Source organism: Hyaena hyaena, unplaced genomic scaffold (assembly GCF_003009895.1).
Source record: "Hyaena hyaena isolate Hyena2069 unplaced genomic scaffold, ASM300989v1 scaffold_58, whole genome shotgun sequence".
NCBI classification, from domain to species: Eukaryota; Metazoa; Chordata; class Mammalia; order Carnivora; family Hyaenidae; genus Hyaena; species Hyaena hyaena.
The window spans coordinates 2,161,615-2,188,426 of record NW_024080689.1 but is presented as its reverse complement, the minus strand read 5'-3'; the positions used below and the strand labels follow the sequence as shown (position 1 = coordinate 2,188,426).

General features: G+C 55.2%; 1 protein-coding gene across 2 annotated transcripts in view; it reads right to left on the bottom strand.

Annotated features, from left to right (window-relative positions):
- Positions 1 to 656: 656 nt before the first annotated feature.
- The window catches only part of GAS7 (growth arrest specific 7), a 214,714-nt gene continuing 188,558 nt past the window's right edge, over positions 657 to 26,812 (bottom strand). The window contains exons 10-15 of one of the 2 annotated variants that reach the window (XM_039231485.1): positions 24,731 to 24,859; positions 24,082 to 24,205; positions 19,025 to 19,104; positions 6,479 to 6,901; positions 3,224 to 3,335; positions 657 to 772 (exon numbers count right to left, since the gene is read on the bottom strand). In XM_039231485.1, the coding sequence (XP_039087416.1) occupies positions 657 to 772; positions 3,224 to 3,335; positions 6,479 to 6,901; positions 19,025 to 19,104; positions 24,082 to 24,205; positions 24,731 to 24,859 (984 nt within the window). Of the gene's footprint in view, positions 773 to 3,223; positions 3,336 to 6,478; positions 6,902 to 10,931; positions 16,616 to 17,646; positions 17,746 to 19,024; positions 19,105 to 24,081; positions 24,206 to 24,730; positions 24,860 to 26,812 lie in introns of those variants that run through there. The other variant, XM_039231486.1, reaches the window with a different exon arrangement.

Below are 26,812 nucleotides of genomic sequence, written 5' to 3'. Positions count from 1 at the left end.
CCCCCTCAAGGCGCACCCCCATTTTCCCGTGGGGCGCAGGACAGGCCTCTGTGATCTGGTCCCTGCCTGCAACTGGCTCTCCCTTCCCCCTCGGCGCTCTGGCTACACTGGGCTCCTCTCGTCCTGGGACTTGACATGCTCATTCCTGCCTCGATGGCTCCGGGCTTCCCCACCCCCAGTCCCCTGGGCCTTAATTTAAAGGTCTCTTTATGGGGAGCCCCTTCTCTGACCCTGTGGACCAGCCGGCCCCTCCCGCCCGGGCTGTGCGCGCCTCCACAGTAACCTCACCACCCGGAGGCCCCCTCCCCTCCCCACCCTGGCCGGGGTCTGCAATGGCCACATGTCCTGGCCTCGGAGGCCGAGCCACCAGGAAACCGTTTCTTCACTCCCAGCTCAACAACGACCAGTCAGCCGCGTGCCCAGCCCCCCTCGCATTTATTGGAAGCTGCTTACCCAGCAACCCACAAAGGAGCTTACGCGGGGGTGATATGTAGGACTCCCGTGACCCAATCCCGGGATTATCACGGGGGCCCCGGGCGGCGGGCAAGGGAGAGAACGTGGCTGGGAATGGGGGGGCGATGCTGAGGCCGGAGGGGTTGGGGGGAACCCCCTTGGCCCCTGGGGAGGGGGGAGGGGGGAGGGCTGAGAAGCTGGCCTCAGGGTTTCTTCTCCTTTAATTTTTCCTTCACTTTTTGAGGCTCAAATTGGATCAGTCGCAGAATTTCCCTATTGGCCAGGGTCCCTTCGATGAACTCTTCCTCCGTGAGTTTGTCTGTGCGGAGGGGAGAGAAAAGGGTGCCGTTAGGCTCGGCTGTTTCTAGCTGCTGTGTCCCCGTGCGGAGATATCCACCAGGAAAACACGGGGTCTCGGTGCCCCGGGAGGTACCGCCCCGCCCCTCCCCCCAGCTCCTCCCAGGGATGCCCTGGACCTCCCGGTGAAGCGGCAACATCCTCCAGGAGGCCTTCCAGGGCCGCGTCTCTTCTGGTTGGTTATTAAATATTTAGAGTATTTCATAGCAAGCCTTTGCCTTTCTGGCTATTAAATATTTGGATTTTACCCCAGCCCCCAAGCTTCGAGCTCTGGGGGGACTTCGGGTGGACTGAGCGAAGCAAACAGTCTCTGTCGAGAAGCAGGAGACAGCATCCACCCAGGGAGTGAGAAGTGAAAAGCGAGGGGTCCAATCGGTGCCAGGGGAGAGGTCTCTCTTGCACCCCCCTTCCTGTGCGTGGAGTTGAGGTCACACAGGGGGCAGAGGGCAGACCGGTGGCTGGAAGTTCTGGAAAGTTCTGGTCTGATGGGGAAGGCAAGCCCATGTTAAAATAACTCTGGAAAGGGGCGTCTGGGTGGCTCAGTCGGTTAAGTGTCCGACTTCAGCTCAGGTCATGATCTCGCGGTTCGTGGGTTCAAGCCCTGAGTTGGCTCTGTGCTGTCAGCTCAGAGCCCGGAGTCTGTTTCAGATTCTGTGTCTCCCTCTCTCTCTGCCCCTCCTCCACTCATGTTCTGTCTCTCTGTCTCAAAAATAAATAAACTATTTAAAAAATTAAAAAAAAGAAACTCTGGAAAGAGGAGCTCCTTTCTGCTTACGTTCTGTGCTCAGCACCTGCTACTGCAAGCTCGGCTGAGCTGAACGGGGCTTCCCTGGCCTATGTCCTGCGCCTTCTGGAAATCCTTAATCCTTCCCAGATTAGGATTCAGGGTGATTCTCTGCACAGGTCTGGGTCATGAAATTTGGGTTTTAACATCTTAGTGTCCCTATCAGCCTCCCACAGAGCCTGAAACTTCCAGAGTCAGAGCCCTGCTGTGGAGTGAGGCATCCTCTCCGGAGGGGCCTTCTGAAAACATCAGCCCCAAACTCCCCTGCCTCCTGTGTCCCCGACGGTCACCTGAGTCAGTTTTCAGGTGAGCAGGGAGAACAGGGGACCCCACACAAGGCAGACCCGGCAGATGTGCCCGACGGGGTTAAAGAGACAGTGGGGGGTGGGGGGATGCCTGGGTGGCTCAGTGGCTCAGGTCATGATCTCCCAGTTCGTGGGTTCGAGCCCTGCGTCGGGCTCTGCGCTGACGAGCTGCTTCGGATTCTGTGTGTCCCTCTCTCTCTCTCTGCCCCTCCCCTGCTTGTGCTCTTTCTCTCAAAAATAAACATTAAAAAAAAAATTTAAAAAAAAAAAAAAAAAGACGATCGGATGATGAGGTCCCAGTGGGCAACCAGCAGGAAGCCATCAGACCAGATTTCCGCTCCCCAGTATTCGCCAGTCCCCGTCACGTAGGTGGGGGGGCTGCCGCCCACTCTCTCCCTTCACCGTCCGGGCCCTCATGGCCACATGACCTTGACCCCCCTCTCCCCACCTCTCACTGCATCCTTCCTCTGCAGGGGCATCTGCTCTGCAGTCTGATGGCACTGCCGGCCTCCTCTGGTTCCCCCCTCCCCGGATCCCGGCCTCCCCAGCCCCTTCCTCGGTAAATCTCTTGCAGTCCAGTCTAAATCGAATTCCATCTGGTGCTCCTCCAGGGACCCGCTGACTCCCTAGAGTAAAACCAGGGAAGCTGAGACCCCACTTAGTTGGGACTCGATGCTAATATGGACGTGGACTGTGCTGATGTCGCCCCTGGCCTAGCCTTGCAGAAAGCATTCGTAAAGCCAAGCAAAGCACAGCCAAGCGTCTAAGACGGAGAAGCAGTCCACTTAACGGAGGGCGTCTTGTTCCTCTAAACCCGCCAGTGTGTACACTCGGCGAAGGAGATGCCTGCTTTACTTTTCACCGCTCCTCCGTGGGGGCGGGCCGTGTGAACCGCAGATGTCCTTCACAAGTGCCCCACTCCTCAGAGCCCCCCCCCCGCCCCAGAGAGCTCAGCCAGTGACAGTTTGAGAAGCGAGGGGGATGCGGTGCCCTTCCCGTCGGCAGCATCCGCTCCAGGGCAGGAGCCGAGCTGGGCCCTGCTGACCCCCCTCCGGACCCCCGTCTAGGCCCCCAGACGGCCCTGCAGTGCATGCTGGGATGGTGTCCCTTGACCCCCTACCCCAGGCCCTCAGACAGTCCTGCAGTGCATGCTGGGATGGTGTCCCTTGACCCCCGACCCCAGGCCCCCACACAGCCCTGCACTGCATGCTGGATGGTGTCCCGGGTCCTGCCTGGGCACTGGCCCTTGGAGAATCCCTCTCGGGGTCTTCAGGGAACAACGCGTGACCATAAAACCTCAGACCATGAAGGGGAAGGAATTCACCATCATCTTCCTTTCCAAAGAACCCCCAGATCTTCTCGGTTCGCTTCTCTGGGGTGTTTTCATCCTCTGGAAGGTTCTTCACGTCCTCGGGACTGATCATTTTGAAAATAGCCTGCACCAAATAAAGATGAAGGTCCCATCAGAAGGAGAAGCAGAGGCTGATGGCCCTGGGGCCAGGCATCCTCTATGCAGAGACTGAAATGCAGATGTCCAGGCCCCCGGCCGCCCTGCTGAACCAGAACCCGCGGGAGTGGGGTCGGATCTCCGTTTCTGAGATCCTCAGAAGGGACAGGGGACGTGGTAGAGGAGTGAAGAAGCTTTCAGTTGTTTTCTTTCTGTGCCTTTCGAATTTCCCGACCATGTGGGCTCGTTACTTTCATTTTATAAAAATACGAGAATAAGAGATAAAAAGCTTTCTGATGATAAGCCCACAGCAGCCCCAGGGTTGCAGTCTGGGATCTGTTCCCTGAACCTTGTGCCCGGAAGTCGTGGGGTATCAAACGGCTACTTCCGGGGCCATGCGGTACCTTGGTCGCCCAGCTGGGCTGGCGGTCTGCTGAGAATGGCTCACCTTCTCCTGCCACATTTCCAAACACCTCTCTATGTCACCTTCCAAACAGCCCTAGGAGGCGGGTGTTACTGGCCCCATTTTATGGATGAAAACACTGAGACAAGGCAGGTTGCTCAAAGTCACCCGGCTAGAAGCACAGGAGCAGAGATTCTAACCCAGGCAGTTTGGATCTGGAGCCTGCATTTGGAGGGCATCCCCAGGGCTGGGGAAGGAAGAAGGGAGTGTTAACCAGAATATTCCAAAGCCCCCCACCCCCACCCCCACCCAGGACACGGGAAGCCTCTCATTTCTGCTTCCGCTCAGGGAGGGATCCGGAGAAAGGTTTAGATTTAGGCTCAAGGATCCTTCTGGCCTCCCTCTACTCATGCCAGTGAAGGCGCTCGATGTGTGACGTGGGGCACAGCAGAGCCCGCAACAGTGACGGGGACAAGGCTGTCTCCATGGGCTCCGCCCGCGCCAGGTCCCTGGGATCCCACCAGCTCAATAAGTCCAGGTCTGGCCAGGCCGGAGCGGCCCCTCAAGGTGCTGGCTCCCAATCCCGTGCCAGCCGTCGCCCTCAGCTTTGGGGCAGGCCTGGGAGGCAGGCAGGAGCCTCGGCCGGCGGCGCTCAGGGCCCCAGGGGTGCCCAGCAAGTGTGTGGGGGGGGGCTCCCTTAACTCTCTGTCCTGAACCAGGACAGCCATGTGCAGGCTAAACACTGGCAGCGATTGCCTGTCTGCCTCACCCTGCTTCCACTCCAAGGACAGACCCACAAGGGCTCAGTGACGGAACCTTCCAGGCCTTACCCTGGGCCCCAGAGATGTTTCCCAAGCCCACGAGAGCTGGGATTAGAACCTGTAACCTCAGTCTCCCATGGCAGCAAGTGCAGGATCTAGGAAACTGCAAAGCCCAGTTGCCACCTTGCAGCGGATGGATGCTGCCCCTCCCCCACTCCCTCTTTCCCTCCCTTCTTTCTTCCCCCTCCCCCTCCCCTGCCTCCTCCTTTTCCTCAAGGAGCATCAACTTGCAGGCCACTCCTGGGCCTGACACCCTTTCGGTGGTCCTGAGGACGCGCCCCCCCCGTCCCCCCCCGTCCCAGGCCACCCGCCACGCCACGGGAGCTCAGTCTGTGGGCCGTGGCCGGATGCCAGAGAGGTTCCTGCCCTTAACCGGAGGCCCAAGCAGAGTCCGCCGCCCACAGTCAGCCGCTTGGCTACTTGGTTTATGGTCTCTCCTAATCGAAGGAGGACCGTGCAAACGAAAGCAAGATTACAAATGCACCAGAAAATCAGATAAAACACGGAAGGCATTCTCCCTTCTCACCAGGCACGGAATTAGGAAAATAGAGCAACGACGTGGGGTAAGTACGGGGGATTAAAAAGATGCAGGGAAAAGAGTCCAAGTGAAGAGCACTTCAAATGACATCATACGAAAAAAATAGAAACACCCTAATGGCCCAAAAATGTAGGGCTGCTTAAGTATTTTTTATGGCATTTCCTTGAAGATGGAAGCTTAAGCGACTATGAAAAAATGGTTTTGAAGAAGGTCTATGGATACAGAAAACATAATGAAATCGTAACGGAAAAAAGGTCTGATAGAAATCATATACGGATATGCCATAGTTCTTTTTTTTTAATTTTTTATGCCTTTATTTTATTTTTGATAGACCCAGAGTGTGAGCAGGGGAGGGGCGGAGAGAGGGGGACAGAATCCAAAGCAGGCTCCAGGCTCTGAGCTGTCAGCACAGAGCCCGATGTGGGGCTCGAACTCACGAACCATGAGATCATGAGCCAAAGTCGGATGCTTAACCGACTGAGCCCCCCAGGCGCCCCTCAGAGTTCTAAAATTATTTTTAAATATATAGAGATGAAGGGAAAGTATATACTAAATATGTTGATGGTCTCTCCCTGCAGATGATGGAATTAAAGGCGATTGCAATTGTCCTTTGCATATGCTTCTAAGTGTCACAAATTATTATTACTATTAAATAAAACTATTATCAAGACACCTAAATTCTTTGCAGAAGTGATGTGACGCTGGGCCAGCGTGGGAAGAGGGGAGAGTGTGTTTTGGAAGCGCTGGCCAGCAAGGAGCCTGAGGACCCGGCACTCAGCCCAGAGCACATGGTCGGGGAGAGGGGCGGTAGGTGTGAAAGCAGAGCCCTCCCCCCCCCCCCACCACCCTGGGGTGAAGTAGCCTGTCCCAAGGCTGTGAAAGACCATGAGGACCGGAACCCAGACTTCATGTCCCCCAAAGCTGGCCTCTTTCTACTCTGTGTTTGAAACATGTTATAGACTTGAAACTACTTGGGAAAGAATCTGAATATGTACTGTTGAAGGTTTGGAAGTACGTTTTAGTGGAGATTGGAAGGAAGAACAGAAGGAAACGTGGACAGAAGGACAGATGGATGGAAAGAAGGAGGGAAGGAAGGGAGGGAGGAAACAAAATGTGTAACTAACAGGAAATACCCAGATTCTTCTTTGGGAGGAAAACGAAGCTGTGGGAGGCCGTCCAGCCCTCTATTAACCGCCCGCCGTTTACTGGAGACCCCTCCTCCCTCCTGTGCATCAGCGCCCCTGAGGCGGGATCCCCACTCAACCCGCCAGCCCAGCCCCCAGCCGGAGCACCCCAGAGCTCCAGGGGCGGCGGCACAGGAAGGGTCCAGACCCCCGCCCCAGTCCCGCCGCAGGGCGTTGGACACTGACCATGACGATCTCCAGCACTTCGTTCTTGCTGATGGCTCCGTTGCCGTCCACGTCGTAGAGGGAGAAGGCCCACTCCAGCTTCTGGTTGGTCTTGCCCGCGGAGGTCATGTGCAGGGCGATGACGTACTCCTTGAAGTCCAGGGTGCCGTCGCTGTTGGCGTCGAAGCTTCGGAACACATGCTGGGCGTACGCCTTGGGGTCGGCTTCGGGGAAGAACTTGGCGTAGATGCTCTGGAAGTCCTGTCGGGTGATGCGGCCGCTGGGACAGTCCTTCAGGAAGGACTGGTACCAGGCACACAGCTCCTCCTCTGTGAACTTGGTGTTCAGCTGCAGCTCCTCCAGGATCTCCTTGGACAGGGCCCCACTTTTGCTGTTCCCCATGGGTGAGGCCGGGCGGTCTCCTGGCTGCAGGGCCGGGTGCTGCTGGAGGCGGATGAGAAGGTGCTGGCGGATTAGAGGCTGTGTGGCGGGTTCACCCCAGTACTTGGAGGGAGGAGGGGCCGGGATCGGGGTGGGGGCAGGGCGCAAGCTCCAAGACCCCCCCTGAGATTAAAATAAAGAGCTGACGGCAGGTGGCCAATCCATCTTGGCCTTCTAGGAGGACAGGGCAGGAGGTCAGAAGCTTCAGAGCCAAAGCCTTGGCCTTTCCTGCTGCCCCTTGTCTGTCCCTCCTCCTCCTCTTCGACTCCAGCTCTCTGGAAGCCAGGGGGCTCATGGCCTGTCTTCCCCCCAAACTCTGAAGGTCCCAGGGACAGGAGTGGCATCTTGCATTGATCCCTATACCCCAACCCTTAAAAGCCAGGCTCTGGAGCCAGCCCTGGTTCAAATCCCAGCTTTGCAACTTACTAGCTGTGTGACCCTAAGTGTGTTTCTTAACCTCTCTGTGCCTACAGTGCTCCTCAAATCCTTCACCTCCTTCAGGGATCTCTTCAAATGTCACCTTCTCAGCAAGGCCTGGACTATTTACAAAAACACACCCCACCACCAGCCATCTGCAGGCCCCAAACCCTGCTTTATCCCCTTCCCCACCTCGCAGGTACACCTCCTGACTCACTTTTAATTATCCCGCGTGCTGTCTATGCCTGCACTAGAACAAAAGCTCCGTGAAGGCAGGGATTCTGTCTGTTTTGTTCCGAGCTGCATCGCCATTGCCCAGATGGTGACTGGCAGGTTTGGGCTCTCGGTGAATATTCCTTGAGTAAAGAGATATAAAAACAGTATCTATCTCATTGTTATTCTGAGGCTAAAATGAGTTAATGCATGCAATGCACTTGGAGCCTGGTACACAGTCAGTGCGAAATACATGTTACTTGTTACTATTCATCTGCAACAGGGATCAAAACCTAGACTGCCTTCAGGGGCCGGCAGGTGGAGCAAGTGAGTGAAGCAGGTGAATCAGGGACAAGACAGGTGGTGAGGCCTGTATCACACACAGAAGGGACTGCCTGTGTTCAAAGCCATGTGAATGTGCTCAGCCGGGATGGTGGCCCAGTGTTACCAGATTTTTCAGTTCTGACCCTTGAGGTTCCAGAGGATTTCTCAGGAGGCCTTAATGCTAGGGGTGTTTCTGTGCGTCTCTGTGTTTACTTACTATTTTTTCCCCTCAGTTTGTGAGCGCATATTATTTTGTCATGGAAGGCCTTTTACCCCTAGAACTTCACTATCCTGTAGGGAGGCATGTGTTCTCAAGAGCAGTTGGAAATAGGACAGTCACCCAACTCAAAAACGAACCAACCAACCAATCCACCCCAGCCCACGAAAGTGAGGCCACAGGCTTCACCCCTCGCCTTCAAGCCAGGTGGGGGAGGTTATTAGAAGTGCCTGCTGGTGCTGGGCCTGTCCACATAGGACCTGCAGATCAGGAGAGGCGACGTTACAGGGAGGAAATGGAGGCCCCGAAGGTGTGTAGTGTGCCTGGGTCACACATTGCTAAATGGCAAATCCAGAAAGCAAGCCCCGGTTCACCAAGTTCTCCATTCGGGTCTTTTTGTTATAGTACAACTACATCCATTCCCAAGGAGGCCTGAGTGAGGGGGCAAGAAACTCCATTTTTGCAGGAGCTGGGGTTGCGCTGCCAGTAGAAAGGTGCTGGGCAAGGGGACTGGGCCCCGGGTTAACACAGAAGGCAGCCGGAGTCCCCACAGGGCACTGGCCAAGGTCCCCACTTCTGCCCTGGCCAAGGTCAAGGAGGAAGGAGCCAGACCAGGTGGGAAGCAGCCTGGTACTTCGGATCCACATTCCTCAGGTTGTCGTACCCAGAAGGGCCCCCGTGGAGGGACCACAGGCAGCTGTGTTGATGCCGTTGGGAGAGGGGTCACGACCTGGGGCGTTTGTTTGAAAACCTGTATAAACATCTTCTATCAGAGGGAGAGTTTATGCGTATGCGTCTTAGCCAAACAAGTTGTTGGAGATGATGTATTGTGAATGGGGTTTGTTAAGTCTGAGCTGGGGCCATAAACTCTCCTCGAACCCTAGAGGGTGCTGGGGAGGAGGCCGGCCCCCCAGCCAGAGGACCTCCGTTTGTGCCTCCCCATCCCAGCCTTCCTCCATGGAGAGAAGCGATCTCTTCCCAGAGGCCAGCTCCGTCACTCCCGGAGCCAGGGGCTCTTTCTCGGCCGCTCACGGGGGCCCGGCCCCCAGCATGCACGCCCCCCTCGCCCACTCCCCTACCTTCCTCTGCTCCGAGTTGCAGGACAAGATGGTCTTCCCTAACTCGGCCTGGAGCTGGAGCCCGTACCCCAGTCCGCACTGGTGTGGGGGCAGGAGGTGTCTGGGCGGCCCTCTCACGGCTCTCCTGTTGCAGGAAACGGCAGTCCATCCTTCCGGCGGCCTGGGCTGAAGTCCTTAGGGTCGTCCTCAGCACCTCTCTGTCGCACCCCACCCCAGATCACGGGCATACCCAGCACACCCAGCCCGACCCCTTCCCTGACTTCCACGATACCACCACCTGCAGGCACCGTCAGTCACCCTTGACCCCAGCCCATAGCCTTGGAAGCAGGCCGTGTGCTCCTTGGCTCAGACCACCCCCCACCCTGGGCGTGAAAGCCCGAGTCTTTCAAGGACCAGCAAACACCCCTGCAGAATCTGGGACAGCTTATCGTCCCACCACACCACCCCCACCGGGGCCATCTCTTCTGCCTGGAACATTCCTTCCCCAGCTACTTGCTGGGACTCCCCCTCCGCCCCCCGCCTTCCCCACAGCCTGGGTCTCCTTCCCTTAGATCCAAGGCCACCTTCTCAATGAGTCTGCCCCAACTGCCCCCTTTAACACTGCAATGTACCCAGTGTCATCCTCACACCCCACCTTGTTCTTGCTCCCTAACACCTAGAACCTTCTACACCCACACTAGTTTTGTTATCACGTCAATGGTCTCCGTTTGGCTCTCCCTGCTGGCAAGCCAGGTCCATGGGGGCAGGGCTCCCTCGCCGACATGTTCCCATGACCTAAGGCGGTGCTTGGGATATAGTACGTGCTCAGTAATTGCTATAGTATGTGCTCAATAACTGCTGCATGAATGAATGGATCATGGATGGATGGGTGGAGGAGGGAAGAAACAAAAGCCAGGAACTACTTCTGTCCACAGGGACGTCAGGCACCAGGGAGGGGGCCGAGCACAGCCAAGTGTGCGGGTCTGGCAGCATGGAACCCATCGGGGGTGGGGGTCAGGGCCCAGGTGCCCTCTGCTAAGACATCAGGCATAAAATTATCACCAAGCCTGGGAGCCCCGTGGTTATGCTGAGGCCATTTATACAAAGGAGAGTGTGACAGCGGGCTCTGGGACAGAGGGTCACCCACAGGACCCAGTATCTCTGGACAGTTTATTTTACATGGGATGAATGTAAGCATCTCAAGTGTATACACAGAGCCAAAGAAGGGGGAAAAAAGAGCGCGAGAGAGCATGTAACTTCCTGAAAACGCTTTATAATAATGCAGAACAATTATATATAGCAAACGCCTTCAAAATTTAAACCCTTTAAACATTTAGTTCTTTAGCATTAATACACACAAATGCTATTACAGGGGGCGGGGGGGGGCGGCGGGGCGACCGGGGGGCAAGGGCGAGTTACAGCCTCCATAGGGATCAGAGTTCCAACAGTGTTACTTATAAATTATGGTACATCGATGTTATTTACTGATCTAGGCAGCCAGAGGAAGGAAGGATATACAATGTGGGGTAAACACATTCATACTAGGTTGAGCAATGCTGGCAGGAGACGCGGCTTTTTTAACATTAAAAATGTATAAAGTATTTAGCAAAAGTTACAGAAAACAGACCAAATAAGCAAGTTTATTTTGTTAGAAAATTCCACTGTCATGGGCTTTGCTGATGTGCTCATCTGTGCAAGGCGGCCCCCCCGGCCCCCGCCCCCATCTTCTCTTCCGAAGGGAAAGGAAGGGATGCAATTTGGGACACCCCCCCAACTCACCCCTCCCCCCCTGCCCCCCCCCCCGTCGCCAAGATGGCTGGCGTCCCTTTGTATGGACTTTGTAGGTCTATTCCTGGGTCCACATGGCTGCCTGGCGGTCACAGCTCCCAGGAGCCTGTCTGCTGCATGTGACGCTGGAAAGGGCATGTCCGCTGGACAGGTGAGTACAGAGGTCCCGGGAGGGAACGTGACTTAACTTCAGGTTGTAGCACAAATGCGGTGGCAGAGTGGGGACAGTGCAGTGCTCTTGCCCTGGCCCTATATGCTCTCCTTCTCTGTCCCCATGTCACACCGTCCCCATGACAGCACCCACGTGCCCAGACCTTTTGCACTCCACCACTGCAATCCTGCAAAGAACGTCTCTTAAACATCAAGGGTCAAAGTCCCCATCACCACCGGTCTCCCTCAGAGGCCTCTCCCAACAGAAAGGCTCCAGACAGAGCCACGCCCCCGGCATCTCAAGAGTAAAGGAAAAAAACGAAACCTCAGCTCTCATGGCTGGTCTTCCTCTCACCCAAACCTGCTGCAACAGGAATGGATCCTTCACCTTCAAGAATGACCAGACAAAAATAAATCTCCCGTGGGGGTGGGGAGCAGGGTGAGAGTCCTTCCTGGCAAATCTCGACCCAGAGGCACCCAGGAAGCATGGGACCCTGCAGACGTGGGCTCCAGGGCCAGCGCCTTCACCTGGCCTGGACCCAGGAACATCTTCCGTTTGTGGCGAGGGGTGCCTGGTTGCCTTCAAGGGCTCACCTTTCATCGATCTAAGTGAGACGTGGCTTGGGGGGAGTCATTACCCTCGGGGTCATGCCCATAGCGTGCCCAGTGTTAGGGGGGCTTGGTTCTATCTCTGTCACCACCGGCCACCACCCAGTGGGCTGCCGGCACACGCTTGGCTCGGTGCGACCGCCCCCTGAGCGAGGCTCCAGCAAGGACAGGAAGAAAAAGGCTCTGTCTTCATGCCCGTCCTGGCTCCTCGGAAGAAAACCCCAGGACACGCGACCAAGGATCCATGGACGAGACCCGGAAGGTAATGACTTCTGTCTGCTTCCTTCAGGGGCCCGGGAGGAACTACCTCATTCTCACTCCAGCTCAGGAAACTCTTTCACTTTAGCTCCACTTGTGTCTAAACAGGGAAGTGCTAGGGCATCGCTCTCGTGCAGAGTTCAGACCATGCACAACTGCGCCCATGGGGCCCGGGGCCGAGCACAACCCAGGGTCGGGTACAGAAGTGTAAACAAAATGGCGAGGAGAACGCGCAGTAGCTGCAGGAGGCTGGAGAGACCCGGACGGACAGACCCCTGCAGCCTGCCGACGAAGCAACGGAGACCCGGGGAGCGGCCGTGACGAGCCCAAGGCCAGCCCCGCGTTCTCACCCACACTTTGCCCGTTCACCTTCCACGCCCCCTAATGCTCAGTGCATCCCGAGGCTGTGGGGGAGTTGAAGCCAGGGCCCCCGGGAATCTAACAGCCAAGGTGCGCGCCTCAGGGTGCGGCTGAAGCGGGAGGCACCCCTCCCTCCCCCCTTTCTGCACAAAAGCCTCAAATGAACCCCCAAGAACCACCATGGGCACAGCTCGCATCTGAAGGAGGAGCCTCGGAAGGCAAAGGAAGCAGCCGTGCCAACAGGCTGGAGACCATCGGGCTGGGACCCCCCGGAGCAAATAACTCACTTCGAAGGCCAGAAAGCGGCCGTGGGTTCCCCCCTTGCAATGGAGCGCTACTCTGCGAGACAAAGGAGACACGCTAGTGACACACAGACAACGTGGGTGACCCAACGCATTAAGCGGAGAGAAAGAAGCCGCACCGAGGACCGCTCATCAGCAACTCGGTTTACCCGACATCTTAGAAAAGGCAAAAACCGTAGAGTCGGAAAATCTGTCAGTGGGAGTCGGGGGAAGGGGGACAGGAGCGGAGCGACCGTGGAGGGAGCCAGAGGGAATTTCCAGACAGTGATGGAAATACGTTAGTTTGGGTGGCAGTTTTAAGACTGTGCGTTTGTCAAGATTCACGGAACCAGGTGAATTTCACTGCATGTCAATGAATCCCAATACTGTTATGTCAAATACCTCTCAATAAACCTGAAAAAAAGACAAGGCAGTAAGTAGGTCTTGGAGGGGCGAGGGGCTTGATGGGAATATGCTGATCTGTCCCCTACTTCACACCTTTAAAGTGCTTTCCCTGTCTACACCACCACCAGCACAGCCCTACAGAGTCCTGCTTAAAAATTCCTTGTCAAGGCCACTCACGGCTGGAAGCGGAATCTCTTACACGAGCCAAAGTCTTTGATGTCCTTTGAAGTTTATGGCTTGTGTTTCCAAGGAGGGACTTTGGCTCGGCCGGGATCCTCAGGCACCCATCCACTCGTCCAGTGATTGACTGTCCTCACAAAGGGAACAGAAACCCCTGGTATGTGCACGCGCGTGGTGTTTTCTGTTTGCTCCGGTCCTTAACCAGCCCCGATGAGAAGGGCTTCCCGCTGCAGAAATCCTCCTGGCCCGACAGGCGGTGGGTGGAGGTAGAAAGGAGACCCGAGGCGGTCCTGACGGCAGCTACCCTATGGCTCGGTTAGCCGGCGCTTTCCAATACTGATGGAAAGTGATAGAAAAAAATGGAAGGAACAAGCCGTTTCTCTCAGAGACTCTTGTGGCAACTGACTTACTCTGAACACGATTTGTCTTACAGAGATTCCCCCACCCCCACCTGGTTTTCACAGACAAAACTATGTGTATCCGTGTCTCTTGGGAGGCAGGGGGAAGGGGTCACCTGTTCCAAGAAAGAGAACGATGGATTCGCTCAGGAACATCTCAGACAGACGCTGAATGAGCCCAGTCATCCCTCGGACAACCCGCACGCCGAAACGTACACAGGAACAAAACACAACAGCCACCACGGGACTGAGCACTACTCCAGAAGCGAGCTTTGGAATATTCTAGACTTCGTCCTAAGCTCCGTTTCCCCAGAGCAGGAGCCCCGTTAAAGGACCCCGCTCTTCATTCTCTGGGCTCACTGGCCAGACCTGAGCTTCATTAGTCCTCTTTGTGAAGCGAGGAGAGCTACTTAGAAGACACAAGAGAGATCTCTGAAATCCGAGTCGGGTATGGGCTGCAGGCTCTGGTGACCAGATTACACTCTTGTGACTGTCCACCTGTCCCCCAATGGCAAACGCCGCGTGGCGGTGGCTTGTGTTCTCATGACAGGCTCTAAGGGGGTTGACTGTGTAACAGGTGCAATGCTCTCGTTCTCCAGAAAGACCTAAAGAGCCCCTGTCTACGTGCAGAATAGAGCGGATGGGGAGAGAGCGCCATCTCACTTGCACCCATATGTCTAGCACCCTGCACCATGCCTGCTTCGCCCCAAGTATCTGCTCAATAAACAAACGGATGAGTGAATAAATGAACACAGATCTACCAGCATAACAGTATCTCAGGAAGCCTCAATTCTGCAGAGTACTGGTGTGTGAATGCCAAGGTCACCGACTTGTAAGACCCTCGGTGAAAAAAAAAATAAGTCTACAGAATCTCAAAGATCGTGGGCTTCTCTTGCCCTATCTTGTCCCCAGATCTCAGCACAATGCTCAGCCTTCACTAAATCAACAAACAGAGGAGGAGAGAAAAACAAAAAGCAAGGAAGAGTAAAGAAGTATGTACTAATGTGAGGGACGGGGTGGGCGGGAAGAATGATTCCAGAAAACAGACCGGCCCACATGGGGCCAAATCAGCCTCCCTGGTAAGAGGCAAGAGACCTCCCCCTGTCCTGGGGAGCAACAGAAGACTCAGGAATCCTCTGATGGGAAGGAGAAAACAAAATCAATGAGCCATACCACACTCAAAATATCTATGTTAATAACAAGGCCATTGGCTTTGAACATTTGAAAATCGCCCACAAATTAGTTTACTAAGCCGCAAAGCGATTACCGCTAGCACCCATTTTGAATAGAGAAACCAAGAAATAATACCCTAAAACTGGTCGCTGGGGTCATGGGCACCAACCCCAGATCTGGAAGCCATGGTCCTCTGTGCTGGGGACAGACCCGTCCTCACACTTCCGTGTCAGGGAAGTGTGACTTCACGCTGACTTTTCTGGGTTACAATGTTTCAAGAAGAAAAGTAAGTGACCAAGCTTGGCTCGCTCGAAGATAGTCAGCATCTTTCTACTATAAGCTATGGGACAGTAACTCTGAATCAGTGAAAGAGGTGTCGAAAGATTCAAGATGAGGAAGTCATCAGTTCCTGGCGTGCAGGACTGAGGGGCTAGGGAGTTGTGCTCTTGATCTTTTAGGGGTGTATGGGCCCTGCACGTCCAAAGTAATCGAAGGGAAGGATGAGCTAAGAAATATGGGCTCTCAGGGCATGGTTTCTGGGCTAGAATCTGCCCCCTGCTGGCCATGTGACCACGACTGCCTTCCAAGGCCATTGCTGGGTTCCCCTGGAGCCCATCGATTCTCAGAGTTTGATGGTACCCGATGTGTCTGCTATGTTTCCATAAAGGGGGAGGCCGATGTGCGAGGACCTCGTGGGCCAGGCTGAAAGCTTCCCAAGTCACACACCAACCCGGCCTTCCCAGGAGTCGGGGGGTGGCGAAAGGGGAAGGTGGTACCAGCACCAAGGAGGGCTCTGTGTGGGGCTCTGGTACGTGTAGACGCGGAGCGTCCAGAAGCCACGACCGGCCGCCATGCCCGCACCGTGCCCACCAGGGAGAGAAAGCCACATGGAGGATGGGGGGGGGGTTGGAGGGTCATCCCACCCCCACCCCCATCCTCAAGGAGCTGGAGACCCAGCCCATCTCCCATGGGGGACTGACCCAGCCCCACGAAAGCCTGGGATGGGGTGGGTGCTTCCTCCAGGAGACAACTGAGGGCTTGGCTTGGAGGGGGGTTTCCAGCCCAGGGTCGGGACAGAAGATGCCTGACCGATAATAAAACGCGACTCAACGCTCTGACTTGGGCTGATGTGCTGAATGAGGTAGTTCCGTCCTGACCTCTCCAGGCAGGGTCAGTCTGGGTAGAGAGGAGCCAGGCCTTAATCCCAAGGTCCCCAGATGATGGAAAGGGGGCAAAGGAGAGCCGGGATGTGGGCTCCCAGAATGCAACGGGGAAAAGAAAAATAAAGAGGGCGGGCTGCAAAAGGCTCTGGGTGCGGACTATTGAGCTGAACGGGGCCTTCCCTCCACGATTCTGATTCTCTTCCTGGGCTGGAGATGGGGACCCTTCTCCCATGACCCTCCAACGCCCGGGACACAGCTGGGGGAAGGGCCTTGGGGCTTCCGGGGGGACAAGCGTGCGACGCAGCTGGCTCTGGGTGGGGACTTGACCCCTACAGGGCGCAGCAGGGACCATAAAGTTCCAGCCTCGGTCTGTTCTCGGAGCAGCAAGCACAGCACGGGAATCGGGGGGCTTCAGCCTAGGAGACAAGGGCAGGGCTGCGGACCCGCCTTCCTGGCCTGGGGACACTCGCAGCTCCCGGCGGGGCCGCCTTTCTGGAATCACCAGCTCAGCGGACCAGGACAGTGGGCAGAGGACAGCTGCAACTCAGCTCTCCATGGGACCCCCCGGCCCCTCTCCTCGGCAGGACCCCCAGGGCCGTGCGCGCCCGTCTAAATCTCCATGTCCACGGGGCGGATGTTGCCCGTCTTGTGCTCTCTGACCCACAGCTCCCTGTCTTTGGCTGGGTCCACTTTCCGAAGCAGTTGGTCCACAGGCTCAACTGTCTGCAAGGGACAGAGAAGGGGACGTGGTCAGAGGCGGCAGCTGGGGACGGCGCCATTGAGCCACTGGCCTTCGGAGCAGTCGTGGGGGCCCCTTGGGAGGGACAGCTGTGAGCAGGGCTGCACGAGCAGAGAGCCCCGGGCCTCCGTCCCCCGTCTGCCCTCCAGCCCACAGGCCTGCGTGACCAGGCAGGGTGGCCCACGTGGGCCAGGACCACCTCCTCCATCTGTCCCCACCTTAGCCATCCAAGAACATGGCAGGTAAAACTTCAGCTTTAGAGATTTTTGAATACGTCTGGGTTATTTGTTATTTTGGGGGTGAGGGAGCGGGTGATAAGAAATTTGCTGGGGGAGGGGCGCCTGGGTGGCTCTGTCGGTTAAGTGCCCGACTCTTGATTTCAGTTCAGATCAGGATCTCACGGTTCGTGGGTTCGAGCCCCATGTTGGGCTCTGCACTGACAGTGCAGAGCCTGCTTGGGATTCTCTCTCTGCCTCTCTCTCTCTCAAAATAAATAAAGTTGGCCCACAGGGTGGCCCAGTCGGTTAAGCGTCCGACTTTGGCGCAGGTCATGATCTCACAGTTCATGGGTTCGAGCCTCTCGTCGACTCTGTGCTGACAGCTCAGAGCCTGGAGCCTGCTTCAGATTCTGTGTCTCTCTCTTTCTCTCTGCCCCTCCCTGGCTTGTGCTCTCTCTCTCTGTCTCAAAAATAAACATTTAAAAAATAAATAAATGAATAAACAAAAAAAAAATCTTTTTAATTAAAAAAAAGAAGAAGAAATTTGCCAGGGGAGGCAGTAAGGTCTTCAGCCACTTTAATGGTCATGACCTCCTTTCTCTTCAAGGTAACAGCTCACGTGTGTCTCTAACTCACGTGCTTGGGACAGACACACGCCGACGTGCAGGACGGGCCGTAAGCCCCTCCCTAGAGGCGGCCGATGTCCAGCTGACCACCGTCTCCTCTCGCCCCGGGCCGCCCCCCTCCCCGGCCCCTGCGGGTCCTACTGGCCTTGGCACCCCCGTCTGGGAACTCACGCTTTGGTTGAACATGTCTGTCTCGTGCCGCAGCTGTGTGTACTGGCAGAGGTGCTGTCGGATCATCTCCACCCTCTCCACCTCCAGCCGCTCGAGCTCCTGCGAGGAGACAAGGCAGCCCTGAGCATGCGCCCTCACGTCGGGGGACCTCCCCACCAGGCAGGTCCCAGCCCACCCTGCACGCCAGACCCCAGAACCGGTCTCAGCTGACCCTCTGGGGCCGAACTCGGCCAGCACGTAGGGGTGAGGGTGGAGGTGACGACGCACTTGCGGTGCCCAGCGCCGTGGGCGCGGAGAGCCTTTCACGAGTTCCTTAATTGTCCTCCATGATTTTAACACATAAGCGTCACTGGCCCAAAGCGCATGGCATTATGGGGGAGGAGCGGGGTGCGAAGCAGGGTCGAATCATGACTCTGCACCAGTGGAGACCCAGCCCTGGTTTCCCGAGGTGGAGAAAGAGATGTGTGCCTCCGACTCTTGGGACTCAGCCTCCTCTCGTCTGTCCGTTCCTAGTGCTGAGTTGCAGACCAGAGGGCCAGGCCAGGGGAAGCGGGAGGGTGGGGGTGGGGGAGGGGGGGACGGCCATTGTCAAATGGAAGAGGAAGGGTTTGCCCTTTGGTTTCTAGAGGGTTCCGCACCTTGGGAATTTAGGGGATCAGACTGCTATTCTGTGCCCAACTAGGTCACTGCCCAGGTGATTAACCGGGAAGGAGGGTAAATCAGGGGGGGCTTAATTAGGGGATTAACCAGCAGGAAAACTGGGTCACCGTCCCTGGGGGAGACCTCTAATCTGCTCTGGTGGGCTGACACGTGGGGAAGGCAGAGAGTCCTTCCGTCCTGTGCCGGATGGACGAGGGCAGCTTTGGGCGGCGGGGACAGTGCAACATATTCCTGGCACAAGACTTCCTTTCTCATCCAACCCAACGGGGGCCGGGGAGGGGATGTGTCCCTTCACGAGAACTACTTACGAAGGCAAAAGAAATGGGGTCTGATGCCTACTCTCTGTGCCCTTTGGGCAGGGGCCTCCCCTCCCATTCTCCCTAAATAGCTACCCCCTCCCCCAATCTCACTCCATACTTGCCTCTTACCTAGGACCTTCTAGAGGTGGGAAGGGTCATGCTTCCTACAACCCGGCTATTTGTCCTCGGAGGACAGCCAAGGAGGACACAGTAAGACTCAACTATTCCCTGTATCCACACAGCTAGGAAGTACCAAAGCAGGATCTAAATCCACACAGAATGGCTCAGAGTGGAGGTCTTGACCTTGGCGGTAGAGTGGATCTAATAACCACCTCCACGGCCACCTCCGCTCCAGCGTCCTCATGGCCGCCAACAGCACGGTCCCTGTGTGACACGCTTACACGTGTCCGCACACTTACCAGCGTGGTAGTCACCATCTCTTCAAACCACTTGGACTGGGCTTGGTTGTAGAGATCCACGCAGCGCATGAGGTCATCTCCTGGAAGACACCACCAGCCACCGTCACAGTCTGTCTCGTCCTCACCATGGCTGCCCTCTCGTGTCCCTGGCTGGTGGGAACCACCGGAGAGTGGACGGAGGGGAAGCAGAGCAAAGGAAAGGGGCCACCCAGCTTTGGAGTGTCCCTCTGAACTTGACCCCGGACACTAAGAATTCAGGACGAGGGTCTCTCAGCATGTGTGTATGTGTGTGGGGTGCTCCTAGGAAGCCCCCAATTCTATCATGAGCCCAAGAAATGCTTCCCTCTCTAAAGATGCCTGATTCATTGGACACTGGAGGGTCCGTCTTGGTTAAAATGTGTGTCACAGCAACCTGGAAGTCGCTAAGAGTTAGGAAAAGTGTGCAAATTGTGTGCACGTGCGTGTGTGTATATGCGCACCAGAATATCATTCTGAAACACAAAACGTGTCTGATGGTTCCTGGCTCATTCACGTGCAGTGACGGTACAAAGACGCACAGTGGCCGCTATACACCAGTTCCTGGACGGGGGTGACTGGGAAATAGAGAAAGGATGGGCGGGGCGGGGGGGCGGGGAATGAGCTCTTCCCACAGCATTGTATTTTGTAAAAGACAGACGCAAAACACAACTACTCAAACTCAAGCTTTCTGAAATGGCAGGTACATTTGAAACATTCTGTTAACTACAAAGGGCACACTCTTTATGTAGAAACAATCGCAAACATCGCTAAGTGTTCCACCACCAAGAACCGCATCGCCCGAAACATAATTCCTGGACCGGCGTCCCCATGCCCCGGGAGCTTGCTAGAAATGCAGATCTCAGGGCACACAGGAGACCCGCTGGACAGGAAACTGCATTTTCACAAGACCCTTGGGTGAGCCGGGCGCACGCCGCAGCTGGGGAAGTGTCACTGGAGCCCACTGCTATGTCCCCGTGTGGTTTTCTGATCACTGCAGGGTGCCAGAGACAGAACATTAGCATAGTCTTTCTTCACAATGGGAAAACCTCATGAGCCGACCCAAAGCCAACCAATGCACTCCTTACATCTAGTAATTCCAGCGAATTCAGTTATTCCTGTGATAATATCCCCTAGCTCATGTGGATTCTGAAATGGAGGTGAAAGAAAATCAGGGAGACTCGTGCCCAGTAACCCAGGGCCCAGCTCAGTCCCCCCTCTGCTGACCTATAGCACGAGCTGGGAGATGAGACCGAGTCACAGAACCCAATCAAGTGCTGTATATTCATTTTGCTCTTGATCTACGGCCAGTGAATGGGTCCCCCATCCCAAGAAGGAATGACCAGAAGAGAAGAAAGAGCAAGCTTCACTACAAACACATTTCCACCAGGAGCACCCCTCCCCCCTGACCCTCAAGGTCAAGGGGGTCAGTATGCCGCCTACAAACGTACAATGATACAGCTCCCAAAACCCTTTTTGTCCATCCCAATTTCAGGAACGTGCTTTGAGAAACTTCTCCAACACCAGGGAATAGGGCAGCTGCCGGAGACTGCGACTTCTCTCTGTGTAGCCAGTCCAAGGGTACCCTTCTGAACAAAGTGAGTGAAAAAACGTGGATTCTGGAACCAGAGCTTGTGGGCCGTCATCCCAGCATAGGAGCTGTGGGAACTTGGACAAGTCCGTTAACCTGCCTGAGCCTCAGTTTCCTCATCTATAAAATGGGGGTGACGAGAGTGCCTTCACAGAGTCATGTGGACAGCTGATAAAGTCAATACCTGTCGAGTGCTCGGGTTGGACGCTGGCGGAGTTCGTGGGACAGGCACGTGAGCTAAGGGGGTGCTGATGACAAATGAGATCAAGCAGGACCCACATGCGCTTCCTGCCAGCAGCCTTGGGAAGGCTGAGGGAGGGAAGGGAAAGAAAGGAGAGAAGAAAAGCAGGTGTCTTCCAGGTAACGGGCTGTCCAAGAAAATGGAGCCGAGTAGCCTTTGGAAGAAAAGACGGTGGGCTTCTGGGCCACGGAGCTCCATGACTGTGATCCTGGGGGAATGTCTAGCACCTGTCTGTCATCTGCCTTCTCACGCGTAAAGAGCATAGAAAATACTTCCCAGCAGGACTGGGGGGTTCAATGCAGAGGCTCCTGATGCACAGGCACCTGGCCCACGGAAAAGGTTTCGGAAAGGCAGACTTTCTCACGGTCAAATCCAAGGTCAAGGACAAGTCGCTTCCACCACAAAGTAATTCCAAACCATAGAGATATTATCTGACGGCAATGCACCCAACAGCAACACAGCAAGACCAGAGAGCAAAGGTAACCAAGCCCCCAGTTTATGAAAATTAACATTTTCTAAATCTGGCTTCAATTTAGTACAAATAGAAAATCACAAGATTCATCTAGAATACAAGAGAAAGGAAAACACGACAAATCAGGACTTGAGGAACATGGTCACGCGTGGTGGTGTGAGGAAAAAGAAAACACCATTGGGTCAAATATTTACGTATTTATTTATTTATTTTATTTTATTTTTTTTTATATTTTATTTATTTCTAGGAGAGAGAGAGAGAGACAGCGTGAGCAGGGGAGGGTCAGAGAGAGAGGGAGTCACAGACTCTGAAACAGGCTCCAGGCTCTGAGCTGGCAGTCAGCACAGAGCCCGACGCGGGGCTCGAACCCACGAACCGCGAGGTCATGACCTGAGCGAAAGTCGGACGCTCAACCGACTAAGCCACCCGGGCGCCCCTTACGTATTTATTTTTTAAACCTGGGGTCAAAGGAGGAAAAAAGTGATTAAAAAATATTCAGAAGGGAAAGGTCTTTCTAAGTCAGTCACAAAACCCAGAACTTACAAGGGAGACCACTGTATGAAAAAACTCAACAAGAGGGGCGCCTGGGTGGCTTAGTCGGTTAAGCGTCCGACTTTCGCTTAGGTCATGATCTCGTGGTTCGTGGGTTTGAGCCCCGCGTCGGGCTCTGTGCTGACTGCCAGCTCAGAGCCTGGAGCCTATTTCAGAGTCTGTATCTCCCTCTCTCTCTGACCCTCCTCTGCTCACGCTGTCTCTCTCTCTCTCTCTCTCCTAAAAATAAATAAAAGTTTAAAAAAAATTTACTAAAAAAAAGAAAAAACTCAACAAGCAAGCAAGCCAGAGAGAGAGAGGAAAAGAAAGAAATACAAAGGACAAAATTAAATGATCGATGTCAACCTAGGAAAAAGATTTCCAATTCAAACCACAGAAGGTTCATTTTCCTGACACAGAAACATAATTCTTATCAATCCATCTGTCAGAAGAAGACCGGCCACATCGACAAGAAACTGGGGACAGGACAAGAGTTCTTTAGTTCTTTTCTTTAGACGAAAAAAAGTCACACATGACATCTACAAGTCTATTTGTAAAAGACTCAGATTCACTCAGAAAGGACTGAATCAGCCACACAATATGGTTGGTCAGTAGACAGCTCTGATGTCCAAAGTCTGAGTGCACACAGTGCTGACCAGAGTTTAGGGAACGGGCATCCTCACGTTAGAAGTGACGTGCAAACCTCTCCGGAAAGCCATCTGGAGCCACCTATCCAAATGAACACAGCGCTTTGACCCAGAAAGTCCACATCTACGTTCTACCTGCAGACTGAGTCTCACATGCACGCAGACACCGGGTCACTAGAAGCCCTCACTGCCGGTGACAAAACGTCCTCAAACAATCTGTATGCACTACAAACGTCTAGCAGGGGAAATCGTGAAATAAATTCGGGTCCAATCACACACTCGGCACACTATTCAGCCATGTAAGAAGTCTGATGTACAGGGGCAGCTGGGCGGCTCAGTCGGTCAAGTGTCCGACTTCGGCTCAGGTCATGATCTCACGGTTCGTGAGTTCGAGCCCCGCGTCAGGTTCTGTGCCGGAGCCTGCTCCAGATTCTGTGTGTTTCTCTCTCTCTTTTCCTCTCCCCCACCTACCCCCTTCAAAAATAAACATTTAACAATTTTTATTTTAAATTCATTAGGAAGCGTGGATGGTCATTGTATCTAGTGAATTAAATTTTATGTTCTTAGGTGCCGATTACAATTCTTTTGTCAAGCAGCGATAGAACTTCATTTTTAAAATAACTTAATAAATTGAACGAATTTAAATAGTCTCTCCCTGCCCTGGGTTTCCCTCTCAATCCCCAGTTAAGTACATTACACCTTCTATATCTGGATCCAATTACCACTATGCACTGTAAGATCTTTCTATCAAATGCTGTGTTTATATTACACCACTTTGCTATCCACTCTTTCTACGCCCCGGTGTCTCACGACGTCCGGACCGTGGCTTTGTTCTCTGATGAATGAACTGTCCTACGTTCACCAGCAGTCGAGGTGGGAAGGACGCAGAAGCCATCTGATCCAAACCCTAATGACCGCACAGGCTCTAATCCCAGAGGGCAATCTTCATTGTCCTTGCATGCAGTTACACTTGCCGTCTCTAGGGGGCGCCTGGGTGGCTCAGTCGGTTAAGCAACCCATCCAGGTCATGATCTCACGGTTCGTGGGTTCAGGGCCCCACATCGGGCTCTGTGCTGACAGCTCGGAGCCTGGAGCTGCTTCAGATTCTGTGTCTCCCTCTCTCTCTCTGCCCCTCCCCCGCTCACACTGTCTCTCTCAAAAATAAACATTTAAAATTTTTTTTTAAAAATCAACTTTGGCTTTCTGAAGAAATATTTACTGTTTTTTTACTGATTTTCCTTCTTCTTGTGCATCGGCTAGTTTTTACCACAAGGTGGAAGCAGACACCGACTCACTGGGGGAATCTTTGTGAGAACTGGAAACCTGGTTAATCACGGAACAAGTTCTGGGACTCTGTTCTGGGGCAGGAACCTCGATCTCCCCATGGACGAGCCCTTGGGATTCGCTCCCTGGGAGGTGGGCTCTCTACTTGTGCTCCGGGCTCCTGTGTCCCGGCCCCCACCCCAGCCTGGCCCGGTGGGAGGCAGCTCCTGGGGCACCCCTTTCCGTGCGGCCAAGGCCGGGGATGCCCGGAGAGGAGGGTGCGGGGCTCGCTCTCACCAGCCTGCGTGGACTTCCTCCGCGCCTTCTTGATGTCTTCCTCCGTCTTGTTGCTCAGCTTGATCTCCAGCTGCTGGGTCTTCATCTCCAGGTCTCTCTGCCTCTCCGTGAGGGCCTTCCGGGCCTGGGGTCCAAAGACACAGGGAGGCTGCTCGCAGGGCCCCACCCCCACTTGCTGGGAAGAGCCCTCTCTTCCCCCTCCCCCCCACCCCTCCCATGCTGGTGCTTTTCCCCAGCAATGCTTAGTGCACAGCAGCACCAGCCACCCCATTCGGGGGCTGGATGCGTCCATGGGTGGCGGCAGCTGGCCGGGTCCCGGGTGCCCCCAGGAGCCCGCATCCCTTACGCTGCACCCCTCCCCAGGGCGCTGGGGTCAGAGCTCCCAGACCTCGGGCAGGGGAGTGATGCATTCAGGCGGGAATCAGCCCCGTGAGGCCCAGAGAAGGGGCCACAGGGGGCCAGCACCCGTGCCAGCAGGGCGCCCCACAAAAGCACGGTGGCCCGAGCGAGGCCCCCGTACCTCCTACCTGCCCTCTGGCTGGGACGGGGCTGGAAGCTGGCACTCCCCGATCCCACCACGTGGGGACAAGGGTCTCCCCTCGGCACAGGGACCCCCCCCCCCAGCAGGTCCCGGCTCCCGGCTGCTCACCTTCTCCACTGCCGCGTAACGGCTGGCGAGCTGCTTGCGGAGGTCGGCGATGTGGTGGTCACACTTCTTCATGTCCTTCTTGAAGTTCTCCCGGAAATTCATCAGGGGCTTCTCGACCTCGCTGTGAAGCTGCGGAGGGGAGGAGGGGGAGGCGCTCAGGACCCCAGGGCGGCAGCCCCGAGGGGAGACGGGGCGCTCTCCCCAAATCCGCAGGGGACGGTGGACTCGGGGGCAGTGGAGGCAGAGACCAGGGGCCACGCGTCAGGGCTCCGGTGAGAGGAGGTCACCTGGCTGGCGAGGCCCTAGGGTTCACACCAATGGACTGAGCCGTCGGTTAGTGTCCAAGGCTTTCCGGGACCTTCGTCGGCTGCTTTCCCACCCGCCCCCAGACTCCTACAGCTTCCCGTTGGCTTTTGCTCAAGGTCCATCTGTCACCTGTCCTTTCCCAACTGGGAGCTTCCTGGGGGAAGAAGCCACATGCCCATCTCTGTGTCCCTAAGCGCTTCACACAGCGACTGCCACAAGGGCGCCGTTTCAGGAGACGAGCTCAGGTCAGTTCTCTTCGTTGAACACCTGCTCCGAGCCAGGCGCCAAGCCCCCAAGGGTGGTGTGGACACAGTTCAGAGCCCGAGGGCACCCTGGTGGGGGCGGCTCAGGCCGTGCCCAGGAAGGCTTTCCTCGCCCCTCCTGCCTGCCTGGGGACAGGTGCACAGACCCTCCCGCCGGAGGGGGCCGGCCTGAGAGGCGCCGAGTGGCGTGGGCATTTCAAGCTTCTCCTGTCTCTTATGCCTTCCCTTTGCCTGACTCCCCTCCCTTTTTCAGGAAAGCTTTTACTTAATTTTTTTTTTTTTTTGGTGTGAATGTAGGTTGTATTTGATGCTAAAACAGATTATCGTGGTCCTGCAGCAGCCAGAGGTGATCAGCCCAGCGCCCAGAGGCTGCATCTGCAGGGTTGGGTCAGAGCCGGTGAGGGCTGGGGCCCCTTTACCACGTGGGGGAGTGATAAATCTTCAGCACTCAATGCCTGGGGCACAGGTTGACACCTTTGCTGTCAGATGACCTTCAAAGGCTAAGAGCTCCCCCCTCCCCACCCCCTGCTGTGAGTTGTAAAGGCCTCCGAAGAATCTCTGAGCCCCTGGCAGTAGCCTTGCTTAGGAAAACACCCCCACCTGGTGGCGGCCTGTGCCAAGGACACGCAGAGCCCTTTCCCATTCGGATCAGAGCTGCTGCAGGACCCTGACTGGGGGTCTGAGGGATAACTCAGCCTGCTGACTCGGTAACTCTGGGGTCTCTTTCCCAGGGCCTAGGATGGGAGCCGATTTCCAGACTTCCATGTGTCCAGAAGCGACACCCCGAGGGTCTTTTCAACATTCAGGATTCCTGGGCTCCAGGCCCCCAGGTTCTGTGGTCTGGGGGAGAGGCCCAAGAACCTGCCAATACACCAAAATGTGTTCCTCAGACTTCAAAGCACTTTCTGGAGGGACGCCTGGGGGGCTCAGTCAGTTAAGCGTCCGACTTCGGCTCAGGTCATATCTCATGGTTGGTGGGTTCGAGCCCCACATCAAGCTCTGTGCTGACAGCTCAGAGCCTGGAGCCTGCTTTGGATTCTGTGTCTTCCCCCCTCTCTGACCCTCCTCTGCTCACGCTGTCTCTCTCTCTCTCAGAAATAAATAAAATATTTTTTAAAAAGATAAAAAAACAACTCTCTGGAAACAAGGTTGTCATACGTATGCAATCTCATAGAGACCCACGGATTCTCCCTTATTTTAAGTGCTTTTAAAAAAACACTTTTTTTCAGGGCACCTGGGTGGCTCAGTCAGTTAAGCATCTGATTCTTGATGTCAGCTCAGGTCACAATCTCACGGTTCGTGGGATCGAGCCCTGCGTCAGGCTCTGCACAGACAGTGTGAAGCCTGCTTGGAATTCTCTCTCTCTCTCTCTCTCTCTCTCTCTCTCTCTGCCCCTCCCTCAGTCTCTCTCTCTCTCTCTCAAAATAAATAAATAAATACTAAAAAGGAAAAGACTAATTTTTTCTTTAACAGCTCTGGCTGGGTGTCCTGTTCTATTCATTTTTTTTTTTTT